The sequence below is a fragment of the Strongylocentrotus purpuratus genome, unplaced genomic scaffold, assembly GCF_000002235.5.
Source record: "Strongylocentrotus purpuratus isolate Spur 01 unplaced genomic scaffold, Spur_5.0 spur5_scaffold_6, whole genome shotgun sequence".
Lineage (NCBI taxonomy): Eukaryota > Metazoa > Echinodermata > Echinoidea > Camarodonta > Strongylocentrotidae > Strongylocentrotus > Strongylocentrotus purpuratus.
In genome coordinates this window covers 21,116,147-21,141,119 of record NW_022145612.1, presented here as the reverse complement: position 1 = coordinate 21,141,119, position 24,973 = coordinate 21,116,147, and the positions used below count along the sequence as shown (strand labels likewise).

At 35.1% G+C, this 24,973-nt stretch overlaps 1 protein-coding gene across 2 annotated transcripts in view; it reads left to right on the top strand.

The window, feature by feature from the left end:
* The window catches only part of LOC100890679 (voltage-dependent calcium channel subunit alpha-2/delta-3), a 74,135-nt gene that overhangs the window by 39,360 nt on the left and 9,802 nt on the right, over positions 1-24,973 (top strand). The window contains exons 6-23 of one of the 2 annotated variants that reach the window (XM_003725540.3): positions 1,134-1,265; positions 4,635-4,695; positions 7,979-8,129; positions 8,547-8,621; positions 9,964-10,065; positions 11,594-11,704; positions 12,337-12,415; positions 13,296-13,345; positions 14,252-14,335; positions 14,773-14,829; positions 15,779-15,859; positions 18,187-18,339; positions 18,913-18,954; positions 22,046-22,117; positions 22,564-22,625; positions 22,905-23,020; positions 23,444-23,498; positions 24,501-24,610. In XM_003725540.3, the coding sequence (XP_003725588.2) occupies positions 1,134-1,265; positions 4,635-4,695; positions 7,979-8,129; positions 8,547-8,621; positions 9,964-10,065; positions 11,594-11,704; positions 12,337-12,415; positions 13,296-13,345; positions 14,252-14,335; positions 14,773-14,829; positions 15,779-15,859; positions 18,187-18,339; positions 18,913-18,954; positions 22,046-22,117; positions 22,564-22,625; positions 22,905-23,020; positions 23,444-23,498; positions 24,501-24,610 (1,593 nt within the window). The remainder of the gene's footprint in view (positions 1-1,133; positions 1,266-4,634; positions 4,696-7,978; positions 8,130-8,546; positions 8,622-9,963; positions 10,066-11,593; positions 11,705-12,336; positions 12,416-13,295; positions 13,346-14,251; positions 14,336-14,772; positions 14,830-15,778; positions 15,860-18,186; positions 18,340-18,912; positions 18,955-22,045; positions 22,118-22,563; positions 22,626-22,904; positions 23,021-23,443; positions 23,499-24,500; positions 24,611-24,973) is intronic. The other variant, XM_003725539.3, reaches the window with a different exon arrangement.

Here is a 24,973-nt window from a genome sequence, read left to right as displayed (position 1 = left end):
TCTACTTACTTTAGTCAGTTAAACCTGACACTAGATCTATAAAGGAAAAAGTTAGTTTTCAGATTAACTTCCTTCGTTAAACCCGTTTTTAGGACAAAAGTACTAAGCTCAGCGTCGGGTTTATATTTTTAGTAGTATACGGGCCATGGAGTTGTGGAATCGATGAATCAGGGACGCATCTCAGATTAATGAGTAGCACAAGTCCGCAAACTCTACAAGCAAATGAAAAGGGGCTTCCACAAAAATGCGGGCACTATGGGGGTACATTATTTTGTGTTAAAGGGCCACTTTAACCAAAACGGGCTGAAAAATGGGGGGGGGGGGGGGGGGAATAGACATGTAGATTAATTTTTGACGGAGATTCCGAACATGACAATGATTTTTTTTCGAAATCATCAATAATTCTGGAATCTAGCTTTAAAAATGACGACTCAGAACGTTCAGAGAAAAAGCCCAGTTTCGGAGCTGTATTGCGCAATCGCATATGACGTCATGCAGGAGACTTCTCGGTGAAAATGAGGGTGGTTTAGGCATTAAAATGTAAAAAGGCAAACTATGATATTAATTGGAGGGAAAAAAACATTTATCCAGTACGTTACTGGCAATTTCGTCATTCCTAATTATGAATTACAATGAGATTTTAAGATCTTTAGTAGCAGGACAAAACGGACCTTCCCGACATGACGTCGAATACGTCATCAAGCCACGTGACCGTATTACCCTTTTTCGAGGGGCGTAGCCAGCAAGCGTGACATCTGTGAAAATTGGATGGTTATTATCATTTTTTGGTCAATTTAGATATTTTCTGAAAAATGAGAGGCTGAAATATTGATAAGTAGAGGTGTATTCAGGTTTTGAAAGGCTATGTTAGTTGGGTTAGAGTGGCCCTTTAAGAGAGGCCCAGGCTCCTTGTCACCATGGATCCGTCAATAAGCACTGCGATTAACTATATTTCGTTTTGTAGTCGTCATCTGCAGAGTATTATAGGCTTGTCATGGAATATTCATCTATTCAGTTCAGCTTATCTATAAGAATTATGCTTAGAAATATGTTTCATATTCATCATATGTATTACTGTAAACGACTTCCACTCTTTGCAGCTCAGTATGGCCAATTTCCCTCCTTTCTTATAGGTACTGAAGTGCTGAATAGTATTGAAGCCACGGAGTTGTTAGACACAACCTATCGGGAAAACTACCAAAACGACCCGACTCTGACCTGGCAATTCTTTGGCAGCAGAACAGGCTACTTCAGATTGTACCCGGGTGAGTCGTAGATCTTATGCTACAGTTGTCTCTTGGTAATCATCATGATCACACCAAGTCATTTGAATGCAAACTAAAGACACGATACATGAAAAGGAGGATGAGAAATCGAGAATCAGGGAACAATTATTATTACTGTCTTAGTAAGTTGTTGATAATTATAGGCCTTCGCTTCTCTAATCGTTCATTAATGTCATGAGGGCTGTAAAAAAGCAAGGCACGAGAAGAGCGAGTGATATCTGGGAAATTAAGAACAATATAAACAAACACAAATCTGTTTAGCAGGAAAGAGAGAGAGAGAAAGAGAAAGAGAGTAAGAGAGAGATTAATTTTAAGGGTGTGCTAAATTTGTGAATGTAGCGTATGATAGAGCAGGGAGATGATAAGACAGAAGAGGAAGCTATAAAAATTTCTTCCCAGTTTCCATAGCAAGGCCAAGAAATAAACAACAAACATCTCCTTTTCAAAATGCTTATACCTACGCTAAAAGGAATAAAGAATGATTATAACAATCGTTGTCATATCTACCCCTTTGGCTTGTGATTTATACCTCATCAGGGAAGCCCCATTTGCCGTTTTTTGAGAACTTTATGCTTTTCTTATCACTGTCATGATGTCTCGCTAACAGATGGGAAACATCGATCACAAGTAATGCTGTTTACACTTATTGGTGATGTACACACCCGACTCTGATGTTAAAAGTGGTCGGTGAAGTAAAGAGTGCGCCTTTTCTGGTTTAAATTTATCGATGCGGGGAGAAATACATTTGGATACATCGGTCATGTTACTCGAAAATGTCATGCTTCTCTCTCTCTTTCTCTTCCTCAATTTTTCTTTCTCGCAATAAAGTGTGCAAAATCAGACATTATGTGATGTAAAAGAAAAACAAACAGAGGGAAAAGGCCAAAGCGGTTTTTAAAGAGGTTACAAAACCAAAGTGTGTCGGAAAAATAATAGAGGAAAAGGAAATTTAAATGTTGCACTCATGTTCACCCCCTCCTATATGTGAATAAACGGGATATCTATGTTAATCTATGTTTGATTCAGATCACAGCCCCCTCCCCCAACAATATCGCCTCATCGTAGAACTGTTGAAGAGGTGCATAGAATCGGGTGCCCCCAAAAAAATCTTTATTCTGATTTTACTTTGTCTATCTCTAATCTTAAAGGCCCACTGTGCTACTTGTAGCTACTTGCTCCCTCTATATAGAAATAATGCGTAATCGGTGACCATTGGTCCCCCATGATCCTCTTTTTCTCATGTTAACTGAGAGCTGAGTTGATAAGATAGCCACCTGTCAGTGACCTTCATGTGTGGTATAATCCCTCCTAGCCAAACTAGTACAGATAACCTTTAATAACCTTATTATTTGGAAAACAAGGGGGAAAGAACTATACACTTGACATCGAGGTAATCATTTACGACACCGCTCTACTGAGGTTATTCAGCGGCAAATGGCAAGGCTGTGAATTTCCAGCGGACAAAAATATATTTTCACTTTCCTGTCGTTGCTGTCTGATAAATATATTTGATCTGCACAGTAGAAACATTGACACAATAGATAAGTTTAGGTCTACCCTAAAATCATATTTTATTTCAATAGTTGTAAACAAGACAGTAAAAGGAACACAGTACCCTATTTTTCGCTTTGGTTTTTTTTTTTCTAAGCGCATAGGGGAGGTGCGATAGCTCAGTCGGTAGAGCAGTGGTCTCGTAATCCGGTGACCCGGGTTCGAAACCAAGACGATGCACTAGTGCCCTTTGGTAAGGCATTAATCCTCACTACCAGGTCTCTCGGAGAGGACCTAAAGACGTCGGCCGTCTGGTTGATTACTTACAGGGATTTATGCTTTCTTAGCAGTCAGCTAAAATAACCATCACATCACATGTTTACTTTGTAATGTGTAATTCGCTATATAAAAATGGATTATTATCAGAGGCCGATGTTTGTTTTCAGAGGAAATTAACGTCTTTTCCCGCTCTTAATCAATCGTTTCATCGATGACAGAACGAATGAAGTGTCTCTGAAATATCCCCCTCTTCCAATATTAACAAGCTTGAGAAAGATCATTGGAAAAATGTCTCTTTCTTTCTCAGTCAGGAAGAATATGATCCTAGTAATACCGCGGAACAGGATTACTCTCCAAACATATCAAATACCCTTTTGTTTGAAATATGCCAAGAAATTAATGATGATATATTTTTTTTGATGAACACAAATATCAAGCCTCATGGGTGCATAGTCCCATGTACTAATTTCTGTGTGTAATCCACTGTGAATGCCATCAGGTATATGAGTCAGTTCTTTTCATTTTGATCATTCAAAAGCCTTACAGTAAAGATCAACTACTAGCATTCAGACAGTTTCCTTTCACGTTGTAAGCGCGTGACAAGTATACTCATCTTTATCTTTTAAGTGTTGTATCTTGAGGAACATTATCTGATGTCTGTTTCTGCTCCATCGTCTTCAGAAACTCACTTTCCTTTGCTACCTTGCACTTCGCCCCTTCACATTTGCCGTATCTCCAAGTAGATGCAAATAATACATGAAATATTGACCAAGACTCGCGGTGGAGCGGTATTCAATCAAATTCCCTGCGAATCTTGCGCTCTTAATATGACATACGATAGGCACAAGATCTAATCGGTGGAGAGTATATTTATCAATTATTTATGTGAAACGTTATGATTTCGTTCGAGCTTGCAAGCGGAGTTTTGTTGCACATGGATGAAAAAGGCATTGATGGAATTTCTATAGACTTCAAATTCGAATACACTGGAGAATTGTTTAGAATTCAACACAAACATTTATAATCGAACGTTTTACACCTCCGGTAATCACAGTAGGCACGCACTCTCTTAATGAAAGCTTTTATTGTTGTGCCTATAAGTATATACATTCGTGTTTCTTTAGTGCAATGTTCTTTCTTTTAACTCCGGTTTGATTATTTGTGTACATTAAGTAATTTCACTGGAAAATTCTAGTCGTTTAATTTCTTTTAAGAGAGTTAAAACTCCTCTGCATGATTTTGACAAACAGTTACTAACAGTACAAAAACAAAAGTTAGTCCCGGTGATAACTGAATTCTCTTTTTGCCATGTGCTTAATACATGGGCCACCAGGTTCCAGGAATCAATGGGTTAAATACATACACGATATGAATTGCAGTCATGACAGGTTAGAAGAAAGGCACGTCACTTCCTATCACTAAAATAAGAATTAAACTTGAACCAAATGGAAAAGTGTGAGAATGGTTAATATCAATTAAAAGATAGCTGGGATATAATACCAGTACATATTTTACATAATTATGATCTTTTATCAACTTGATTGTCTTTTTATAATGTTGCTTCTCTTCTTCCAATAGGATATAAATGGATACCGCCTCAGGAGAATCTCGATCTATACGATTGTAGAGTACGTGGATGGTAAGAACGATTACTGTTTTCAAATTCAAAAGCCATTGTATATTATGCGAGTGAATAATTCAAATTTATGGTTCCATCTGCTCTAATAACCTTGGGGTTGATATATTGTCGTGGTTTATGGTAATATAGGTTGCATTTGCAGGTATGAATCCCCTTAGCAATTATCAATTCCCCTTTTTTTTTCTTCAATGGATTATTAATTGAAAAAACCAATGTACATGCATTAATCACACACTTGCAATAATATTATGTCTCCCGATTTTCGTCTACTGCATTATTCTAATGACATTATAAGTGAGAAATTCAAACAGTGTTTTAAGAAAACTCGACCATTTTCTTGAATTTTGTCATGACTTAATGAACCGGTACACTTTGCACGTCATATGATACAATTCCTTAGCTCCTGGTAAGTTCAACCAGTTGTGTTCACGTGCTTTTTCCCTGCGGATAATATGATAGAAAGTGCACATTCAAAGCGAGGACTGTTGTACATGTACTTTACTTGAACCTGTTAGCAATTCTCTCAGTAAATGAAAATACTAGCCTCAGCGCCTTGCAGTGGCGTAAGTACATTTCAAGGATGGGAGAGGGGTGATTGCAATCAGGCACCGAGATTTCTTGCGTGAACACACGCCCCATAATCTAATGGACATGAATGTTAGATTTTTAAGAGGGAATGACTCGTTTTATGTCGTTCTAAACCTATTTTTAGTATTTGAATGCCATTTAAAGGCATTGTTTAACAAAGTTAAATCTAAGATTCATGGCCCTACGTGTTATCAGTGTCTGTGATATGGTATAATATTGACGCCCTAAAAAATTGATCAAAATGATCATGAAGTGCCTCAAAAAAGTAAAAATCTTTGAGTGACCGGTTTTACCATACTCATTTTACCCAATAGACTGTAGTATTTATAAATTTCGTTTTCCAATCATAAATATCTTGATAATCAGACAGGCGACCGGCTTGTAAAAGTCATGGTTTTCTGACTGGTTTATAAGGTTTATAATTATCATTGCAGCATGAGCTAAATCGAGGATTTTGTTTCAGAATCTGAGACAAAGATACCCTATCCCTTTAACGACAATTTGTCACTACCGTAAAAGGCACTTATATCATAGACCTACTACTCTCTCTAAAAGAAAATGGTGTGATCACTAACGTGACTCCTCTGGAGAGTGAAAATGTAGTGAAAATAGAGTAAACATTAACTATTTTCTTAGCACTCTAAAATCAAACCATGTTCACTCCTAAACAAGTGATCCCTGACGTCACTCCCAAGAAAGTGAAAATACAGTGAAAATTCACATTTTTTAGAGAGAGAGTACGAATGTTGTCAATTTTTGAACAACTGATGGAATATTAAACTGATCCTCAATCATTAATTTTCTTTCAATGTAAAATGGGAAGGGGTGGGAGTTTTTTACCCCTATCCCCGGGATTTTCGCCCGTGGCGCCTTGAGACATGACACAACTTCGGCGATAGGGCATCAGGAATATGACGGTGAAGGTTGTGCATTTCACAGTTGTCTCCCCGGAGGCGCTTGATCTGATTAGCTTTGTAGTTCATCTGATACAGTATAGTAGGTCAGGGATGATTTAGAAGAAGAAGCAAAACTACTTTGAGTCTTTGATATTTGCCGTCCTGTGGTGATATTAAATGTATTCACTTGATTTCAGTCAAACCATATTCAGTGTAAAACTTAAATTATTCCTGGCTTTGTTGCAGTATTTTGTTTATTGTTTTTATTTTATTTGTGCCGTATATTTCGCTATAAGAAGTCATGTAATTTTTTTTTTAATGTTTGACACCGAGTGTGAGGTCTGCGAGTTTTTTAATCCTGGAAACTTTTTAACAGTTTCTTCTAGTGATTCATTATTAGTTTAGTCACCATGTATTACAAAATGCAATGAAAACAAACCCGGTTCCATATTGTGCACTATTATTCTATGGGAATCATAAGCATCTGAATTTATTATACAGAGCTTGAAAGAACGGTGATTAAGAGCGACATAAAATAAAGCATGATTTATCGATCCATGTGTTGCTTCTGGAAAGTTCTTTTCATTATTCTGTAATAATTTCGAAGCCTAGGTGGTGATTTTCAGCCATCAGGTAAATCTTGGGGCTCACCAATTCCAGATAAAAAAAAATAAGCTTCTTTTCTTTCCTATACTCACAATTTCTGTTTGAGCGAGAGCTAGGAAAAGCTAATGGATGAAATATTCAAAGTTCTCAATCCCTTCTGAAAAAATAAAAAGAAAGAGGAAAGGCAGGAGGGATGAAATTTTAAGCTTATACATTAGTTACACTAACTTGACAGGTTAAAAGACTTCTAATAGTCACTTTCATTCTCGATTTTAAGCTGTTGTGGTATTAATTTACTTCTCGTTTGCATACAATAGAATGTCAGCAGATTACAAAACAAAAGAGTTTATTCTTCGGGAAGCAGCCCAACCTAGCCTTAGTAGTAATGATGTATCTGAATTCATGGAAGAGTATAAGCCAGACCATTATTTCTGCTGAAGTGCCTTGATTCTTTACATTATTTTTGAGCCTGATAGCACCATCACTTTTCTGTCGAAGCGAAAATAAATGAGGGGGGGGGGGCACATTTTATTTTTTCATAAAAGAGTATGATGGAGGCTTTTATTTCTGCTTAATAGCACCATCACTTTTCTGTCAAATTGAAAGCAAATGAAGAGAATAAGTTAAATCCGGAGCCATTACATAGTCCCTATAAAGTATGTCACTCGAATCCATGCGTAAAAATGATATTCGAACATAATGTGTGATCCTATGCATGCATGCCATATGTATTTAAAAATAAGTATTTCCCAATCCAGAAGAGAATTGCAGGCATTTAAAAGCAATGTTAGCCCGAGCTGAAACGATATTTTTATGATTTGATATCAATCTATTCTTATTTTTCTATTTGTGTGCTATTTTGGGAACATGATCGTCGCATATTATCTTAATACAGGATTGGATTTGTGACTGCGATTCATAACTGCGATTCTTTGGAGATTTGATATAAAAGAATTGAAATAAAAGAGATTTAAACAAATCTTTTTTTTTTTAAATAAAACGATTCATGAAATTTATCCATTTATTGAAATAAAACGATTCATGAAATGAAATTCACCCATTTATTCTTTTTACATCCTCTCTCTCTCCCGCGTTCGATCTTTGTCTTTCTACCCCTCTCCCTCTCCTTTACTCCCTCTATCTCTCTCTCTCACACTTTATCTCTCTCTTTCTCTCTCTATTAACACCACAAGGTATGTTGAAGGGGCGACATCCCCTAAAGACGTGGTGATTTTGGTCGACATGAGCGGCAGCATGACTGGACTCTACGTCGAGATAGCCAAATACGCCATTAAAAAGATCCTGGACACATTTGGCGATAACGATTTCGTCAACGTCATCAGCGTGAGTGTGCATGATTATCCTGTTTTATCAATCTGAGGATAATAGTCATGATAATTAATTGCAATGGTAATGGAGTTTAAGATGATATTCATCACAGTGATATTCTGGCAATGGAATTGATCATCATAATCATTATCATATTGACATGAAATACGATGATAGTCATTGGAATATGGCCCTTTACGCACGATCTCCCCTGGAGCATTATATCTATATAGAGTTCAAGAGACACATAGCCTACCATCACAACTTTAATGAGCTCATAATTATTATTACTAATGGCATTTTCTCTTTCGATTATGAAATTCACATCACTGAACATTTTGATAGAACAGAAATATGATCCAAGAATAATCCCTTTTACAATGTAAATCACTTTATTATTTGAATATCTATTTTGTTCTATTCAACCCTCAGTTCAACGAAACCACCAAGTTTATTCAGCCTTGTTTTAACGATACCATGGTGCAAGCTACTTCAGATAACAAAAACGTAAGTTGAACATTTTCATTTTAACTACACCACAAATCTGAATGTTATTTTCTTATTCTGTTATGCCGCTACTAAAGAGTAGCCCTTATAGATGAAGCACTCTCCCCCTTCAACGATGCCTAAATAAAACCACCGCTGATTTAGAGTATACTTCCCAAGTCATATAATGAAATAGAAACCTCTACAACAAACAGGCTGGATGATGTATTTATATATGAAGGGACTCGCAGATAACTAGACTGTCGTTCTCCATTCTAACGCACTGCGACGAAACAACATAGCTAGGTACAATTGTCGAGTTCAATATCCGAAACAACCTGCATGATATTGGAACTCTAAATCAGAATAAAACCAATATATACTCGCAGTATAACGACTTGCAGGAAGGAGTCTGATCAAAGGCCTCATTTATCTTCATTCGTGAGCAAGGCTGTGGTAGAGAGTTCTATGGCCATATAGTCCGTCTTTGGCATCTTTTTTTTCTCGAGGGATTTACTTTCAGATTTTGATTAAGGTCCCTGAACTTTTGTGATGATTCGGTGCTGTCTGTAATGTATACATGTATTCATGAGATTTTGGGGTGTATATTAATTTGTTTTAATTTTTCACTTGTGATAAGTCGTGACCTTTTCAGCAAAAGAGAAGAAAATTAAGAAATGTAAATTATATTGTTTTCTACTATATGTGATTAATTATTTTCACGTCAATTTTATTGCATTCATTTCCACTCTCTTCGGCCCGCAGCCGTGGTCCCCCTGCAATTTATTCACAGGCTTTGTACATGTAGTATATCAATAATCCAACATTGACTTGATTCATAGCCACAAGAAGTCATCACTTTCCCTTTGCAACTGAAATATTTGTATTGAATGAATATATTATTATGTTATTCTAATTCACTCTTGTTCACTCTTACTAATTGGAATGAAACTAGTAATATCGAATTACTCCACAGGAGTGAGAAATCAATTCTCACAATGGATATAATTCAATCACTTTGGAGTAGATTTCACTGTAACTATTTGTGTGGGTGTGTGTGGGTGTGCGTGTGTGATCGTGTGAGTGTATGTGTGTAGGGAGGTTTTTTAAATTGAGTTTTCATAGACGTGTATCAATCAGAAATTATTATTTACGTCTGGGGACCGATCTTGACGCCACCATCCGAAAGGCGAAGACAAAGTCTCAACTATGAGTGGATTCAACTCCAAAGGGAATATATCTTTACTATGACTCCTAAAAGGTGGAAACCCACACCTCTACATGATCAATCTATTAATTTTAAAGAAGAGTACCCTTTTGTGTGTGCTTAATCCATTATTTTTGCATTTATTTCCAACTACAGTTGATTAAAGATGCACTCACTAGAACTGTCCCCAAACTGGAGCCGTACGGTATGGCAGACCTATCAAGAGCTGTGAGATATGCATTCAATTTATTGAACGATGTAAGCATCTTCTATTTGAGTCTTTTTTCAAAAAGACAATTGTAGGAAATTGTGAATGCGTGAATTAATGCATGAGTGAATAGATGAATGTATGAATGTATGGTTGACTGAATGAATGAATGTATGAATAAATGTTTGAATGATTTTTTTTTAATGAACGTATGTATGATTGATTAAATGAGTGAATGTTTGAATTAATTTAATGATTAAATAAATGAAATAAAGGAAAGGATATCAAATCACAAGACTATCATCAAGGATTATACATTGTTTTACTGTAATGTAACTATGAACGTTTTATCACACGATCACACACATAATATATATATACATAAATATGTTAAATTTGTATATAATGTTTTTTTAACATTTTTTTAAATTGTAGCTGGTGAAATAAAATAGGAAATGAAATGAAATGAAATTTAAAACAACATGATAATGTTTTGTAGCTCATTTGACAAGAATTTTTAAAAAAAATACTAGATGTTAAAACAATGACTGTGAATACAGACGGTAAAGTCATGAACTATGACTGTGACAGACACCCGTCGTTCCTCATGAGGGGTTAGGAATGATTGATTAAAATACAGATATCATGAACATCATCTTTACAGTAATGAAAATCCAGGCCTACTGGATTTGAAGTATGTGACATGACCAATGAAAATCGTGTTCGATATGCTTGGAAAGCTTGTTTGGGGGTTTAAAATACACACTGCACTTTTTAGCCAAAATTCATTCATTATTTTAGTTGATGATTGAACAACTGCGCAATATCAGAAAGTTGCAATTTCATTTATTGCATGACTCCAAAAGACTCATCTAATTTGATTGCAGTCTATAAAACCTCGACAGAGTGCATAACATAATGCATCAAGACGTTGGTCATTAAAGTTCCTAAGTTTAATACAAATTTGGATGTATTTTGAATCAGTTCATGAATCTTAAATCTGCTGTTTTTTTAAAACAGTCGTGTATTACAAGGACTTTGGCGACCATCAAGAACATTATTGGTGTATCTTACATTATTTTGAGAGAGTCAATTATTACTCTTTTAAAACATGTTTTGATTGCTAAAATAATATTAGTGACAATTTTTGAGGAGGTCCCAACATGATTGTTATCCCCATGATGAGTACAAAATCGAGTACAAAGTGGAATTGATTTGATACAAGAAATTGTCAAATTCACTTATTTTGCTCATCAATATAATTTATGATTTCCTTGATGTACCTTCTATTCATCATGTACATTACAGAAAAGTTTATTCGAAGCGAAGTGTCTCACGGAATGGAGGTAGAGATTAAGTGAAATGTGGTGATGCGATCCACATATGTGGAGATAGCAAGAAACAAGAGAGAGCGAGAGAGAGAGAGAGGGGGAGAAAGAGAGAGAGAGAGAGATGGAAAGAGAAGAGAGGGAGAGAAGAGGAGACTAGATAAGATACGATGGCTTGCAATCAGTGTTAGAATTCAAGGTTGATTACTTGGAGTGCATCAAGCGACCTTCTCTGTCTCTCTGCATTAAGTTTAACAGCACAAACCGTGGCTCTGAATGCAACCAGGCAATCATGATCATCTCCGATATGCTCACCGAAACAGCTGAAGACGTCTTCAAAGAACTCAACCCAAATCAAACGGTAATAGCATTTATAATCCTGAATTTTGCCTATAAATGAATAATCTGACACCAACATGTCTTTTCAATTTCACGCCGGACTTCAATCCTGTTTTTTTTAATGCTATGCTATTTTGCACTGATTGATCATGAAATGAGAAACTAATGTATTCCCCAACCCAAATCAAACAGTCATACGACTTCCGATTCTGATCTTCGGCTGTGACAGTGAAACTTGACCCCATACCTTGTCTTTTCAATTTCACGCCGGATATCACTTTTGCCTCGTATCCTGTCTCCTTCACTTAGATTCACACTCCATTTTTTAAATGACAATCTAATATAATCCTCAGCCAAAGTCAACGTTAACACAATAATTTCGATCTTGGGCTAAACTGAATTGTAATTTGATCGCTCTCCGACATCTCCAATCCCCTCCCACATGTCATTCCCGTATCTAACTATAATGTCTCATGTGATAATGAACTGAAAATCGAATGCATTATTTTTTGTGGCTGCCAAAACATTTTCATTCAGGCTGTCTAATGCATCCCCTGGAGTAACACATTTCCATCTCGCATTTCAAACATCTCCAATTAAAGTACCTTTTTCAAAGCATGAGATCGATATAGACATTGATGTTTGTATTTTCAGACAAGAGTGTTCACCTACCAAACAGGACGTGAAGTAGATGGACCTACTAATCTCATCAAGGTCGCATGTGACAATCGAGGTAAGACATCTTTGCTTGAAAGCTTGTTTCAAATATTATGGTGACAATGCAACTCGCAGCCTTTTCACACACAGCTAAAATTCTATAAACATGATTAGTTTAAAGGGCTTTAAACTAATCACCTGTACATACGACATCATTCACACAAAGAAATTTCGGTGCGATCGTTAATCGTTTCGTGATTAACTACTGCTCGTAAAATGCGTAGTAGTGCCATTGCGCATTGAAGGTCATGTCATATCAATCAAAGCGCACGCTCCATCCAGTTTAAACACGTTTAAACACGAATAACCGTTCACACACAAAATGTCAAGCTCTCTAGATACGAACTTCGTATCTGCAGCCTGCTTTTAGGGGCGTATGAAGCGCGACTTCGTATCTATCCCAACATCGTATAAACGATGTTCACACAGGGAAAATTATCTATAAACATGTTTAAAACTATTCAGTTAAACACGTTTACACTAATCATCTCGATGAATTTTAGCTGTGTGTGAAAAGGCTGTCGTAGTAGTAGCCCCAACCTTCCATCCCTGGAACCACACTATACTTCACCGCAGCTTTTAAACCTTACAACAATGAATCGTAGTCGCAATACAAACTAGTCATCAATATGGTAATAATGAATCGAGATGAAATTACTGAAGTATTGTAATTAAATCTAGTTTATCTGCATGATATTGGAATAAATCTCTGTCAAAGCGCGGTTGTATAACCAACGCTTACCGCGTTCCCTTAGTTGTGTTAATTATAAAGAAATTATACGATTCATAACAATGTTTTGATCATAAACAATATTAATCTTTGATATAAACCGTAATTTAGACAAAACACATTAATCAATTATTTATACACATTTTTTAAAAATTTGACTGAATAGGTTACTACACTCGACTAGCAACAATCTCTGATGTCGAAGAACATGTTACGGTGAGTACTGAGTCTTCTTCTAGCAATTTGATAATACCACATGGAGTTGACCTACTCAAAATGATGACTATATGATATATACATACATAAATACATACATACATAATTATTGATATTTATATAGCGCGATTAGCGCCTTTACATAAACATGCTCAAAGCGCTTTACATTAGTAACATAATAATTATATGCTCTCCAAGTGCATTACACTCTAAAAATAACAATTACAAAGAAAACAAATGAGTTTTTAGATATCTCTTAAATGATGCGACTGAGGTGCAGGACGAATGCTTAATGGGAGACTATTCAAACTAGTGGGACCAGAAAAAATTATATTTTCTTCGAATTGATGCGGGGGATTTGCAGAAGGAGAGGGTCTGACCCTGAGCGTAATGAATATCTAGATTGCTGGATGGGACAAAACAGACTAGAAATATAGGATGGGATAAGGTTATACATGGATTTATAAACAAATAGTGAAACTGTATACATTATTCTCCAATGAACAGGTAACCAGTATAGTTGTAGATATATATCTATGTAACCTTACCCGTCCTGCGTCAGCAAGTAGTACATCATACGAAATGTATACCATGCAAAATGCGCTAGTTTATTAGTCATTCAAAATGTTGAGTTATAGTATGTCTCTTTATTAGTGGGTAATACTATTCTCTCTTTCGTGTCTTCAATATAATATAAAGTTTGTTCCATTCAACAGTAGTGTAGTATATTTTTACTCCAATAGAAAAGATTTTTATGGTCCAAACAGCTAATATACAATTCATCGAGAAAGGTCAATTGAAATTATTCTTGGAAAGAGGAGTGCGTCATTTCAAGTCTTTATGATAATGTAGATTTGCTTAGTTGGCGATTAGTAAAAGTATTGATATGTATTTTATTATTTACAGAGTTATCTTCATGTGCTTAGTCGACCGATGGTGAATAAACGACTTCGTAAAACCGTCTGGAGTAGCGTCTATTGGGATGCCTTAGTAAGTATATCATTCTATCGATCAAAAGGGGAGTAGGTTCATGATCCGTCCAATCAAGATAATTATGATTAGAAATAATACGTGGGAATGCTAAATTTTAAAAGATATACATTTCATTTGACGATACTTTCGTTGCAATTTCAGTACGACTACGAATGGAGTGATATGCGTCAAATATGACTTATTTATTTACAGATTTTTAAATTAATTTTTAATTGAATAAGATGAATATGCAGACCCTTTTATACTTTTGAATGGTACATAATTATACAAAGTTCCATAGTACTGAAAAATAAACGAATGAATACACTCAATGTTTTTGATATACCTAACACATTTGCTATCCAGAAATGTATGATGCATAAAGTATATGTTAGCTATGACATAACATCACATCTTGATTATAAATTATGTCATGACTTTTGTTTACATCACAGGGTCTTGGTTTGACATGCTCTGTATCTCAACCAGTCTTCAACGTCAAAAACGAAACGGTAAGATAATAGGGACTTTTAGATTCTGCACGACGAGAACGTGGACTGACCTTTTAAGGCAATGTGACGTCACTGCCAGTGCCTTAAAAGGACGTACCATTGCATTAAAAGGGCAGTCCACGTTCTCGTCCTCGTCGTGCAGAATCTAAAAATCCCTAATATCCATGCTTGACACTCTTACATTCATGTACAATTAATTTAATTTGTATAGCACGGACTCAATTGATCAATAATACGTGTTTTTTTTTTCTTTCTTTTTTCGCCATTTAGTTGTTTTGAATTTTACACTGATTACCAAACTTCATGTGATAAATAAATAATCCAAACAGATAAATAGACATTTACATATTTATTTTGCTATTAAAATAAAGTCATAACTGAATTGCATATTGCTATGATTAAGAAATATGCGTAACATAAGCATGACACCTTTACAAGACATTAGTGATAAGATAATAATAAACCCAAGTTAATAGCTTAATCACCTTTTCATTTTTACTTTATTGGTTGTCGGTTGAGTCAGTTTTCTTAACATTAATATATCGTAAATAACACATAGCTCATATTCGGTGACTAGTTATATATACATAGTCCTACTTCCAGACGAGTGTTCTTCCATGGGGTCCTATAATAATAAAGATTAATGGCCTTTTTGGAAAATGTTGTTTAATTACCTCTGAACTATACCATCATCAGAGTGTATTCTATCACACATTTCTGTTGTCTGCCTCTGATTTATAAGATCATAAATGTGTAATCTAAAACACCTTTTTTCTATTTCAGTTTTGTTGACATTATCAACACTTGAAAAGTGATAAAATGAATGGCCCTTTTGGAAAATGTTGTCTGCCTCTCATTAGAGTGTGGTTTATCAAACTATATTTGCTTGACCAATCTTATGCCTTCATAGATGTTGTCTTCACAACCTTGCATGTGTTTCTTCTTTCAGATGGACAAGGGAATTCTCGAAGGAGTAGCAGGATGCGATGTTCCCATCAAGGAATTGAAAAAGTTTACCCCGCCGTTTAAGGTAAACCTCAAATAGATATATAAACAAACTATAGAACAGTTCATTTTCCTTTAAAATAAAAAGGCTGGGAAGTCACGTTCATGACTTTTACAATTTTATAAGATGCAACCAACTAAGCAATTGTCCTCGGTGCACAAAAGAGCTACAGCAAATCGCATGTTGTATTTAATATAAAATCGGCGTGAGCCTGTCAGAATCCCCCTCTTAACGAGTTAGATTTTTGACACTGATTATATCGGCTCGTGTTAATCAGGACTCCTTTTGAATGCCATTTTTCCCCATTGTATAGTTTTCTGCGATTACATTCCAAGTTGCTATGCAAATCAATTCAAAACCCTATTCTAAATTCAAATGTCAAGAAAACTAAGTCAATGATTTTTAGTAGAACAGAGAATAAGCCTAGAATATGTTTGAAACTCGATGGACATATCATTAAGCAAGTCAGTAATTACATCTACTTAGGACAAAATATCACAGATGATGCCAGATGCGAAGCAGAAATAAAAAGAAGAATAGAAATTGCTCGGAATACATTTCTGGCAATGAAAGGATTATTCATAAATAGAAAGGTGAAATTTGCGCTTAGGTTGAGACTAGTAAACTGTTATGTATGGCCTGTCCTACTGTATGGAGCAGAAACATGGACAATAAACAAGACCATGGAAAATAGAATAACATCTTTTGAAAAGTGAATCTACAGAAGAATGATGAAATATCCTGGAAACTAATGAAAACCAACAAAGAGATATTGCACATGGCAGGGCGTAAACAAATTGCACTAGTAAGATTAGTTAAGGAGAGAAAAGTCAAATACTGTGGTCATGTTAAAAAGCACCAAAGCCTCTTAAAGGATGTATTGGAAGGAAGAGTGGAAGGAAGTAGACCTAGAGGGAGACCCAGAATCAACTGGGAAGAGAATGTCAAGAACTGGAGTGGACTAAAACTGCAAGAGTGCACCAGAATGGCAGAAGATAGAATGAAATGGAGAGATGTTGCAATCAACCTCCGAACCGGGAGAAGATACTCAGATAGATAGATAGATAGATTCTAAATTCAAACCAAACCTTAACCCTAACCCTTACACTAAGCTTGTATATTTGACAATATGGAGCCCAAAGCAAATCTTGACGGAGGAAATGTCGAATCACCTTTTTGTGCTTTGTCATGTATTGTAATAGTAGAAGAGTTGATGTATTGATTTTCGTCGAGCAGCCATTAAAATTTATAGGGAATTTACATTAAAATTCGATTCAGATTGTGTCACCAACTCATTATTTATGAAGGCTGAATATGGTTTGTGCAGTTATGTATTCAAGATAACACTCAACCGCAATAAGGGTCTGAAGGTTACACTCTATATTCATAATGATAATAATAATAGTGGATTCTGGTATAGCGCTCATGTCAGGCACGTTTCCACTCCTGACGCTCCATTATTATTACCTTGGCTATAGCAAGGCTGCCATTACAGCGCTCGAGTATTTCAAGGAATTAATTCCTGCAAGGTACCCATTTATCTCACCTCGGTGGAATGTGGCAAATGTAGATTAATGTCTTGCCAAAGGACCTTGGTGCCGCGACGGGGATTGGAACCCCGTGGCTCGTGGTTCACGGTCTGAAGACGTATCCACTCTACACTGTGAACAATTTGGGCAATATTTTCCAACACATTGCCCAACGATGTGCCATAGTCAACCCAACCATCTATTGGGCAAATTGTTTCGTATTTTGCCCAACAGCTAGTCAAGATTTTCCCAACAGGTGGGCTACCGTAGTCAGGCAGCTGAAGGGTCATATCTTTGTCCAAATGTTGGTCAAAATACGAAAATATTATGCACGTGTGAAATAGGGTACTTACGTGTGGGCAAAATATTGCCCAATAGATGATTGGGTTGACTATTGGCACAACGTTGGGCAAATTGTTGGAAAAATATTGCCCGACCTTTTCACAGTGTACCACAACACCTTTACATCATAATTGATGGTGAAAATATTATATAGCACCATATCTCAAAATGATGTTATAAATAATAAACAAAAAGGCATATATTACTCTATACTTTACTCCACTCAATATACTATACTATACTTTACTACACCCTAGTATCCTATATAATATACTATACACTTTATACTGTACAATATCTATTTTCTAGTCTCGACAGACGTCCTTTTGGGAAAGCAACGGCGATAGAGACACAAGTGTCTCATTGATTTTATTTCCCCATATGACATCATGATTTTGTATGATTGCGCTGATTATGATAATCACATTTTTCTTTAAAATTGCTGAGTACGCTAATCTCTATTTGAATAATTTCTTCCAGCTCGGTGTGAATGGATACTCGTTCGCGGTTACAAATAACGGATACATCCTCTTCCATCCGGAACTGAGATATCTTCATACAGATGGGAGTGTCAAACCGAATTACAACAGTGTGGATCTATCCGAAGTTGAATTATCCGATACTGACGATGTGGTAAGAAGTTAAGAACTTCATGATTTGATTTGATTGGTAACTTGATCTCCTTTTAATCATAATAACTTAATGCAATATAGCACTGCAAAATAATAGAGGTGGAGCCTTTAACAATTTGGTGTTGGACGTATTATTAATCATCAAGTTACACTGATTTTGGTGGAACACTTTACCAACACGGAAATCATATCTTACAGTTTAATCTTCTTCTTTTTTTGGGGGGGGGGGTAACTTTAAGCACTGATAAATCGTCTGTAATAAGATTTAAACAAAATTGTAGAAAGATTATACCTTTCAAATGAAAATTGGTTTGCTTCATCTATAAGCTTTATGACTTTGGTAAGCAAAAACTTTGAATTAAAATCAATAGAACCTAAACAAAAAGCAAGGCAGTATCAACTGGTAGTCATATATATTCTTAAACATGAAATATCGTTTTTTAAGATTTGTTGTGATTGTAATGTATAAAATAAACAGATTCCCCAATGTTATTATTTTCACACCAATGGCTACTATAGTCATTAAGTTGATGTTTAAGTGTCACCGCATCAATCACTTATTCTCCTTAATCAGGACATCCAACCGAGATCTTCGCAACTAGTTACGCCGATGGAGGTGACAATTTGAATGCCAAATTTTGAGTATTTTTGTATGGGTCGAGTACAGCATGCGAACTTGATTAACTGAAATAGTACTAACACTCCAAGGGGTATTTTTGATGTACTAATTCTCGACGCCAATCTAGGGATTGACCGTAGGGATTACCAATAGCTGGATGTGCTTGACCACTTCTGTTCATTATGCGCACAACTTCAGAAATTCGCTGGACAGGCTAGTTTCCTATAAACCATTCCCCACTTTTCATTTAAACTTCATAGAGACTTATCCCTCTCTTTTTTCCAAAACAAACGACGGGATCAGGTATTGCAAAAACACAAGCACAAAATCGCACCTTTTCGACTCTTTCATCATTCGCACTCTGATTTCCAATTCGCACTTTGATAAATAAGAAGTTGGGCAGGATATTCACTTTCATCATTGCCTCGTTTAGTCACTTTTAAGAAATTGGTGGGCATTTTTGTCCTTATTCATAGCATTCTTCTTTCATCAGAGTCTGTGAATTAGAGCTTCAAATTGCCGACAGAACTTTTCTGATTCGAATAACATTCCATTTTGTGTCCAGATGCCTTTCAAATTTTTTAACTTTAAGTTTGCCTAAAATGCAGGAGTATTTAGATACATATCACTGCATGGTTTTATCCCTAAACACTCCTGTAAGAAAATAAGATCTCTTAATAAATGCACTTTATTATCTTACTTGAATAAAGGGTAATCTCAAATCTAACACAAAATACATTTGATACGTTTGGAAGTGGGAATAACTTAGACAAATTCTGCACTGAGATTCCTCAACTCGTTCCATTAGCCCAATAGTGGTAAATAATGTATATCAGAAAATGTGAGTGAATACTAATGTCTAACACAATCAATGTTCTTGTTCCTTCCATAGCCTTGATGCTAAGATTATTAACCAAACTTTGACAATCTATAGGTTGACCCAGTTATATTAGAATGTATGCTCGTCTGTCTCTACATGTATTCAATGCAAATATTAATCCATTTTAGCCTAAATCATTATCAGCTTAGTCGTTTTCATATGACACGAGTTAACTTAACAGAGCTGGTAAACAAGGATGACTCCCTAACAGACGAATACTGTGTCCACTGAAAGATTATATAATCCACTTCTTGCTGTTCGTCTGCTACTCTGTATATAAAAGTTATTAGAAGTATACACTATTAAACACATATATCATTAACCAAAATAAAATAAACTATATGCATAATGTGTTATGTTTCCTTAGTTTAGTAAACTTATTAATACTGTGTACTCAAGTATAGGAGTATCCATTTAGCACGTACCTGCGAATTATTCATAAACAACAAACATTGCAACATTTTTCACAATATTTCCTGGAGATGATAAACCATTTTTACGGCTTTGTTGTACTCTATAGCATCGTACTTGTGCATAGCTAATTTGTCAAATAGAAATGATCCATCAAACTAATGCATGCTCGTTGAAATCTCAGTCGAAAACAATAATTGTTTGTACTCACAATATCGACTTAATTCGGGCTTTTCAATATCTTCATTCATCACTAGAAATTAATTTTATCTCTTTGAATAGTTTCATATATAGTGTGCCTGAATTAATGTTATTGTGTGATTACAATACGACACGCATGATTAATATTTTTAACAGGCAATGAACATGAATTATGCTGATAGTAACTGTGTCAAAGTTATGTCAGAATGACAAACGCCATTAGAGTGGATGTATGATGAATGTATTAACAATGATTACAATACATGTCCATGTACATCGTGATGTACATGTATTGTAACATAACGCTGAATGTACAGTATAACAATAGTAGGGTCCGGAATTGTCACTATTCGTGGTTTACGTGTGTTTCATTGACACTTGGAACAGTTAAATAAGTGCAGTATTACTTGTTTATATATATATATATATTTTTTAAGAATTCTGTATTTCAAGAAGGAATACAATTATTTTGGATCCTACGTTTGAATTATTGTTATATTCAGAAACAAACTGGACCTCAAATTTTGAACACGAATGTGACGCGTGAGCTTTACCATTAACGTTTTAATAGGTCCAACGAGGTACTTTGCTTTCCACCTTGATATATCATGGGTGGCCAATTGCTTGTATCTAAAGTCAAAGCTTAAACAGTGCTTAAACACTTTGAATGGGCCATGTCGGATCACAATGGGCGACAAATAAGTTGAGATCATTTAAAAAAAAGAAACTAAAGTTGCTATTTTACGATGGTCAAAGTTTCCAATAATAATATATGGAATATGCCGACGTCAATCAGGGTCAATTTTAACATGCTCAAAGCCCATCCAGGAGAGGTTCTAGACGAATCCCCCTTCACCCTCAACTCCCCCCCCCCCCCACCCCGGTCTACTATTGCATGAGCCCATCCTCATGCATCTACCAACGCCCGTGTTAGGCTTGCACTTATTAGCATTTTGGGGGTGTTGGTTGATCCGCTTGGAGGCATTGGGGCAAAAAGCTTTTAAAAAATGTGTCAAAACGTCCAAAGAATCTTGGATCCCCTACTGTGAGGACTGAGGAGTACAAAATATTCCTTAAATTTTAAAAAATTAAAAATAAAGAGTAAAATAAACATTATCTAGTGTAATATTTTATTCAATTTAGACAATTCAATTATTTTTTTTTCTTCATAATTTAATCATTTTTTGTTGTAATGGTTACATAGAAAATATGCCATATAACATAAACAATTTGTAATTATTTCTAATAATACAATCTTAAATGTCTTCTTCCATAATCATTTGCGTGTTACATAACGCATGCAGTGTGAAATTTGCCTTGATAAGTTGGTTTTTTTTCTCGATAAATTTGCTCTAATTGACAAATGTTTCATCGGTTTTTATTTTCTTGGTTAACTTGCTTTGTTTCTCTTAAAATTCATACTCAGTTTCGTCAAATCACTTTACATTCTGAATGAATATCTTGAACCATGGATGTTCATTTGGCTCAAGTCATGAAAGACGGTGTTACTAAATGGCAGATCTTTCTTGCCTTATTGATTAAAAATGTGGAGTAATTTTTGCATTCTTTTCTTCCCCATTCCCTCCCCGTAACTAGCTCCGTAATTCATTGGTTGACCGGGATACAGGCGGCGTTACCATGGAGATTAAGTACATGTTTGATGAGATGGTAAGGTTCCGCTATGATCGTCTTTACAATTTTATTATCAGCCGTAGCTATCAAGAGACATACTTTCTGAGTAGAAGCCACAAACGCAATGTGAATCAATGGAAGTGATCCGTGTTATATGTTGTGGAAGTAGAAATAGGAACATCTCTGTGTTCATCGAGGTTTACACGATATCCCGAACAGTAGGTTTGTGAACAAAAATTGTCTATTTTATTTCAAAGATTCAAGCTCGATAAAGTATGTTCAAATTACCTGTCCACTTTATCACATTTGATAAAATCTTAAAAGTCGATGATTAAAATTTTGGTCAATGATATGAATTTAAAAAAAAATTGAATGTCGAGTAAAGACAGAGAAGAAGGGCGCAGAGAAAAGGAGAGAAAATCACATAGTTTTAAAGTATATTTATAATTTTCTTAAGTGATTCTATATCTTATCCTTTTCAGAAAAGAGTCAGCATTCGTCGTAGCAAATATTACTTCACATTTTTATTCGAAACACCCTACAGGTAAATCTAAACTATGTTGTCTTAAAAGTTAATTCACACAAGTTGTAGTTTTCAAGTAATGAAGTTTGTAAAATAAAAAATAAATTATTTGGTATAAATTGAGTTATAAAACAGACAAATAATAACGGACCTACACATATTTATATATTGTTTGTGAGCAAAGCATTTTCTTCTCTCTTTGATCATTAATGATTGTAAAACCATTTTGTTTGTTGTGGATGTCATAAATATAAATACTTTTTCATTTTAACAATAATTTTCTATTTTGTTTCTGTATAGCTTGGGTATCTCTCTCCCTGAGGCATACGCTAGTAAACATCTGAAAACTCCAGCTACGTTTGACATGGAATCTTCAGGCAACTATTCAAGTGCAGATGTATGCGAAATACAACAAGGTAAGAATGTTAAAATTGAAATTCTCTGTGACTGTGAAAATTATATTACCTTGAGAAGCTTATGAGAAAAACCTTTTGTAAGGAAGTAAGCATATCAATTTTGGAATTAAAGACTCGATGTTATTCCATGGTGAATTCTAAAAATTACTGACATCTAAATTTATTTGCCGAAGATGTTTGCGAAATACAACAAGGTTAGCATGCTGACATTGAAATTCTCTGTGTAAAAATTATATTATCTTGTGAAGCTTATGAGAAATACCTTTTGTAAGGAAGTAAGCATTTCAATTTTGGAATTAAAGACCCGATGTTATTCTTAAAATTACTGCCATCTACATTTATTTGCCAAAGATTGAAAGTTAATTATTTAATAAATTATCGAAGATTATTTGTGATCAAATGTAACATGTGTTGTCTTTACAGCTGCAAGACTTTTATTTGGAGACGGAACGCTGGGGACAACAATTATTGCCAATTGGTAAGCAAAACCAGAGTTTTTTCAATCAGTTATACATTAATGATTATGAAAGAGGTTTCTTGAATAGCAGTCGAATTGACTTCTAATGGATATGTTATGCCTTATAATTATGTTACGTTTAGTGAAGTAACATGAGCAGTGTAGATAGATTACAATGTATAGTTAACAACTGAATTATTTATACCCTTTCCAAATTTTGTTCTTTTTTAAGTAAGTAAAATAATAGATTTGTCCCAAATTATGTTTCTTGTAAATGTGACATATCAATGATTATATTTAAACGCATTCAACAAAGGGTCTCATTCAACCAGTCCACCTTTTATTCTTGAGTTACGTAAAACATACAAAAAAGATCAAACGTACATTAAGGGGTATGGATAATTCTGTTGTTAACTGTTTGTTTGGATGTTGTGATATTGATTTCAAGCATTTCCCGAATTACATTTGATATCAAACTTCTAGATAAAAGCTTCCGTTTATTCGCTAATTTGTTCTTTGTCCAAGAAGGCAATTTACCAGGAGTAGCGTCAAACTTCATGAAACGAAACTGTTTTAGCACAATTTCTTCTTAATAAGCAGCCATTATGGCAAACATACAGTATTTTTCGGTCTCTCCAAAATCTCTAAAAAGGCAACAACGTAACGGTGTATAGATGAGATCAGATCTGTCTATACTTCATATCCTTTTGTCTTAGACATCCATTATATATGCAATGAATAATATATCATAAATAGATATATAATTTATAATATACATTTATAAATATTATTTGTTATAGATATTGTAGCCACTATCAAATGCTGATCCATGTTACAAATACCTTTCTTGATGGTGTTTTTGGTAAAGCGTACAAAGAAAAAATATATAGGCTTGCTATAAAAATATGAGCAAGGAACTAACATTTGTCCCATACCGTACTTTGCAACGAATCGATTTTTATTTCCAGCAATAGGGCAAAATGGAGCTTTTTAAATTGAATTGTTTTACACTTCTTCTATCAGGTTATACTGTAAGATCAATTACAGTTCTTCTGAGCGATACGAGGGTGAGGAGCATGTGGCTAGATTCCTTGAAGATGCCGCCAAAAGAGGTGGCAAACTGAGCCCTACTTGTGAGTACTCACACATTAAGGATTGTAGAAGTTTACCTCTGATAACAAGTCGATAACATAAACTTTTAATGTAGAAAACATTAAGGCTGTGTTATTTAAGAAGAATACAAAAAACTCCATGAGAGCAATAATTTCGACAGGAAAGCTTTTCTCCGGGCATTTACTCTAAAGTGATCATATTTAGTATAGTATAATAATAATAATCAAACGTTTTTGGATAGCACCTACGCATACGTATAATTACATGTCTCTGTGCGCTTTACAGAACATGATATAGGAGTGGGAATGGTGCACTAGGTTCATAATTTATATTTTGATAAGATTCAGAACTTGGGTCATATTATTAAAACAAAATTAGTGAAG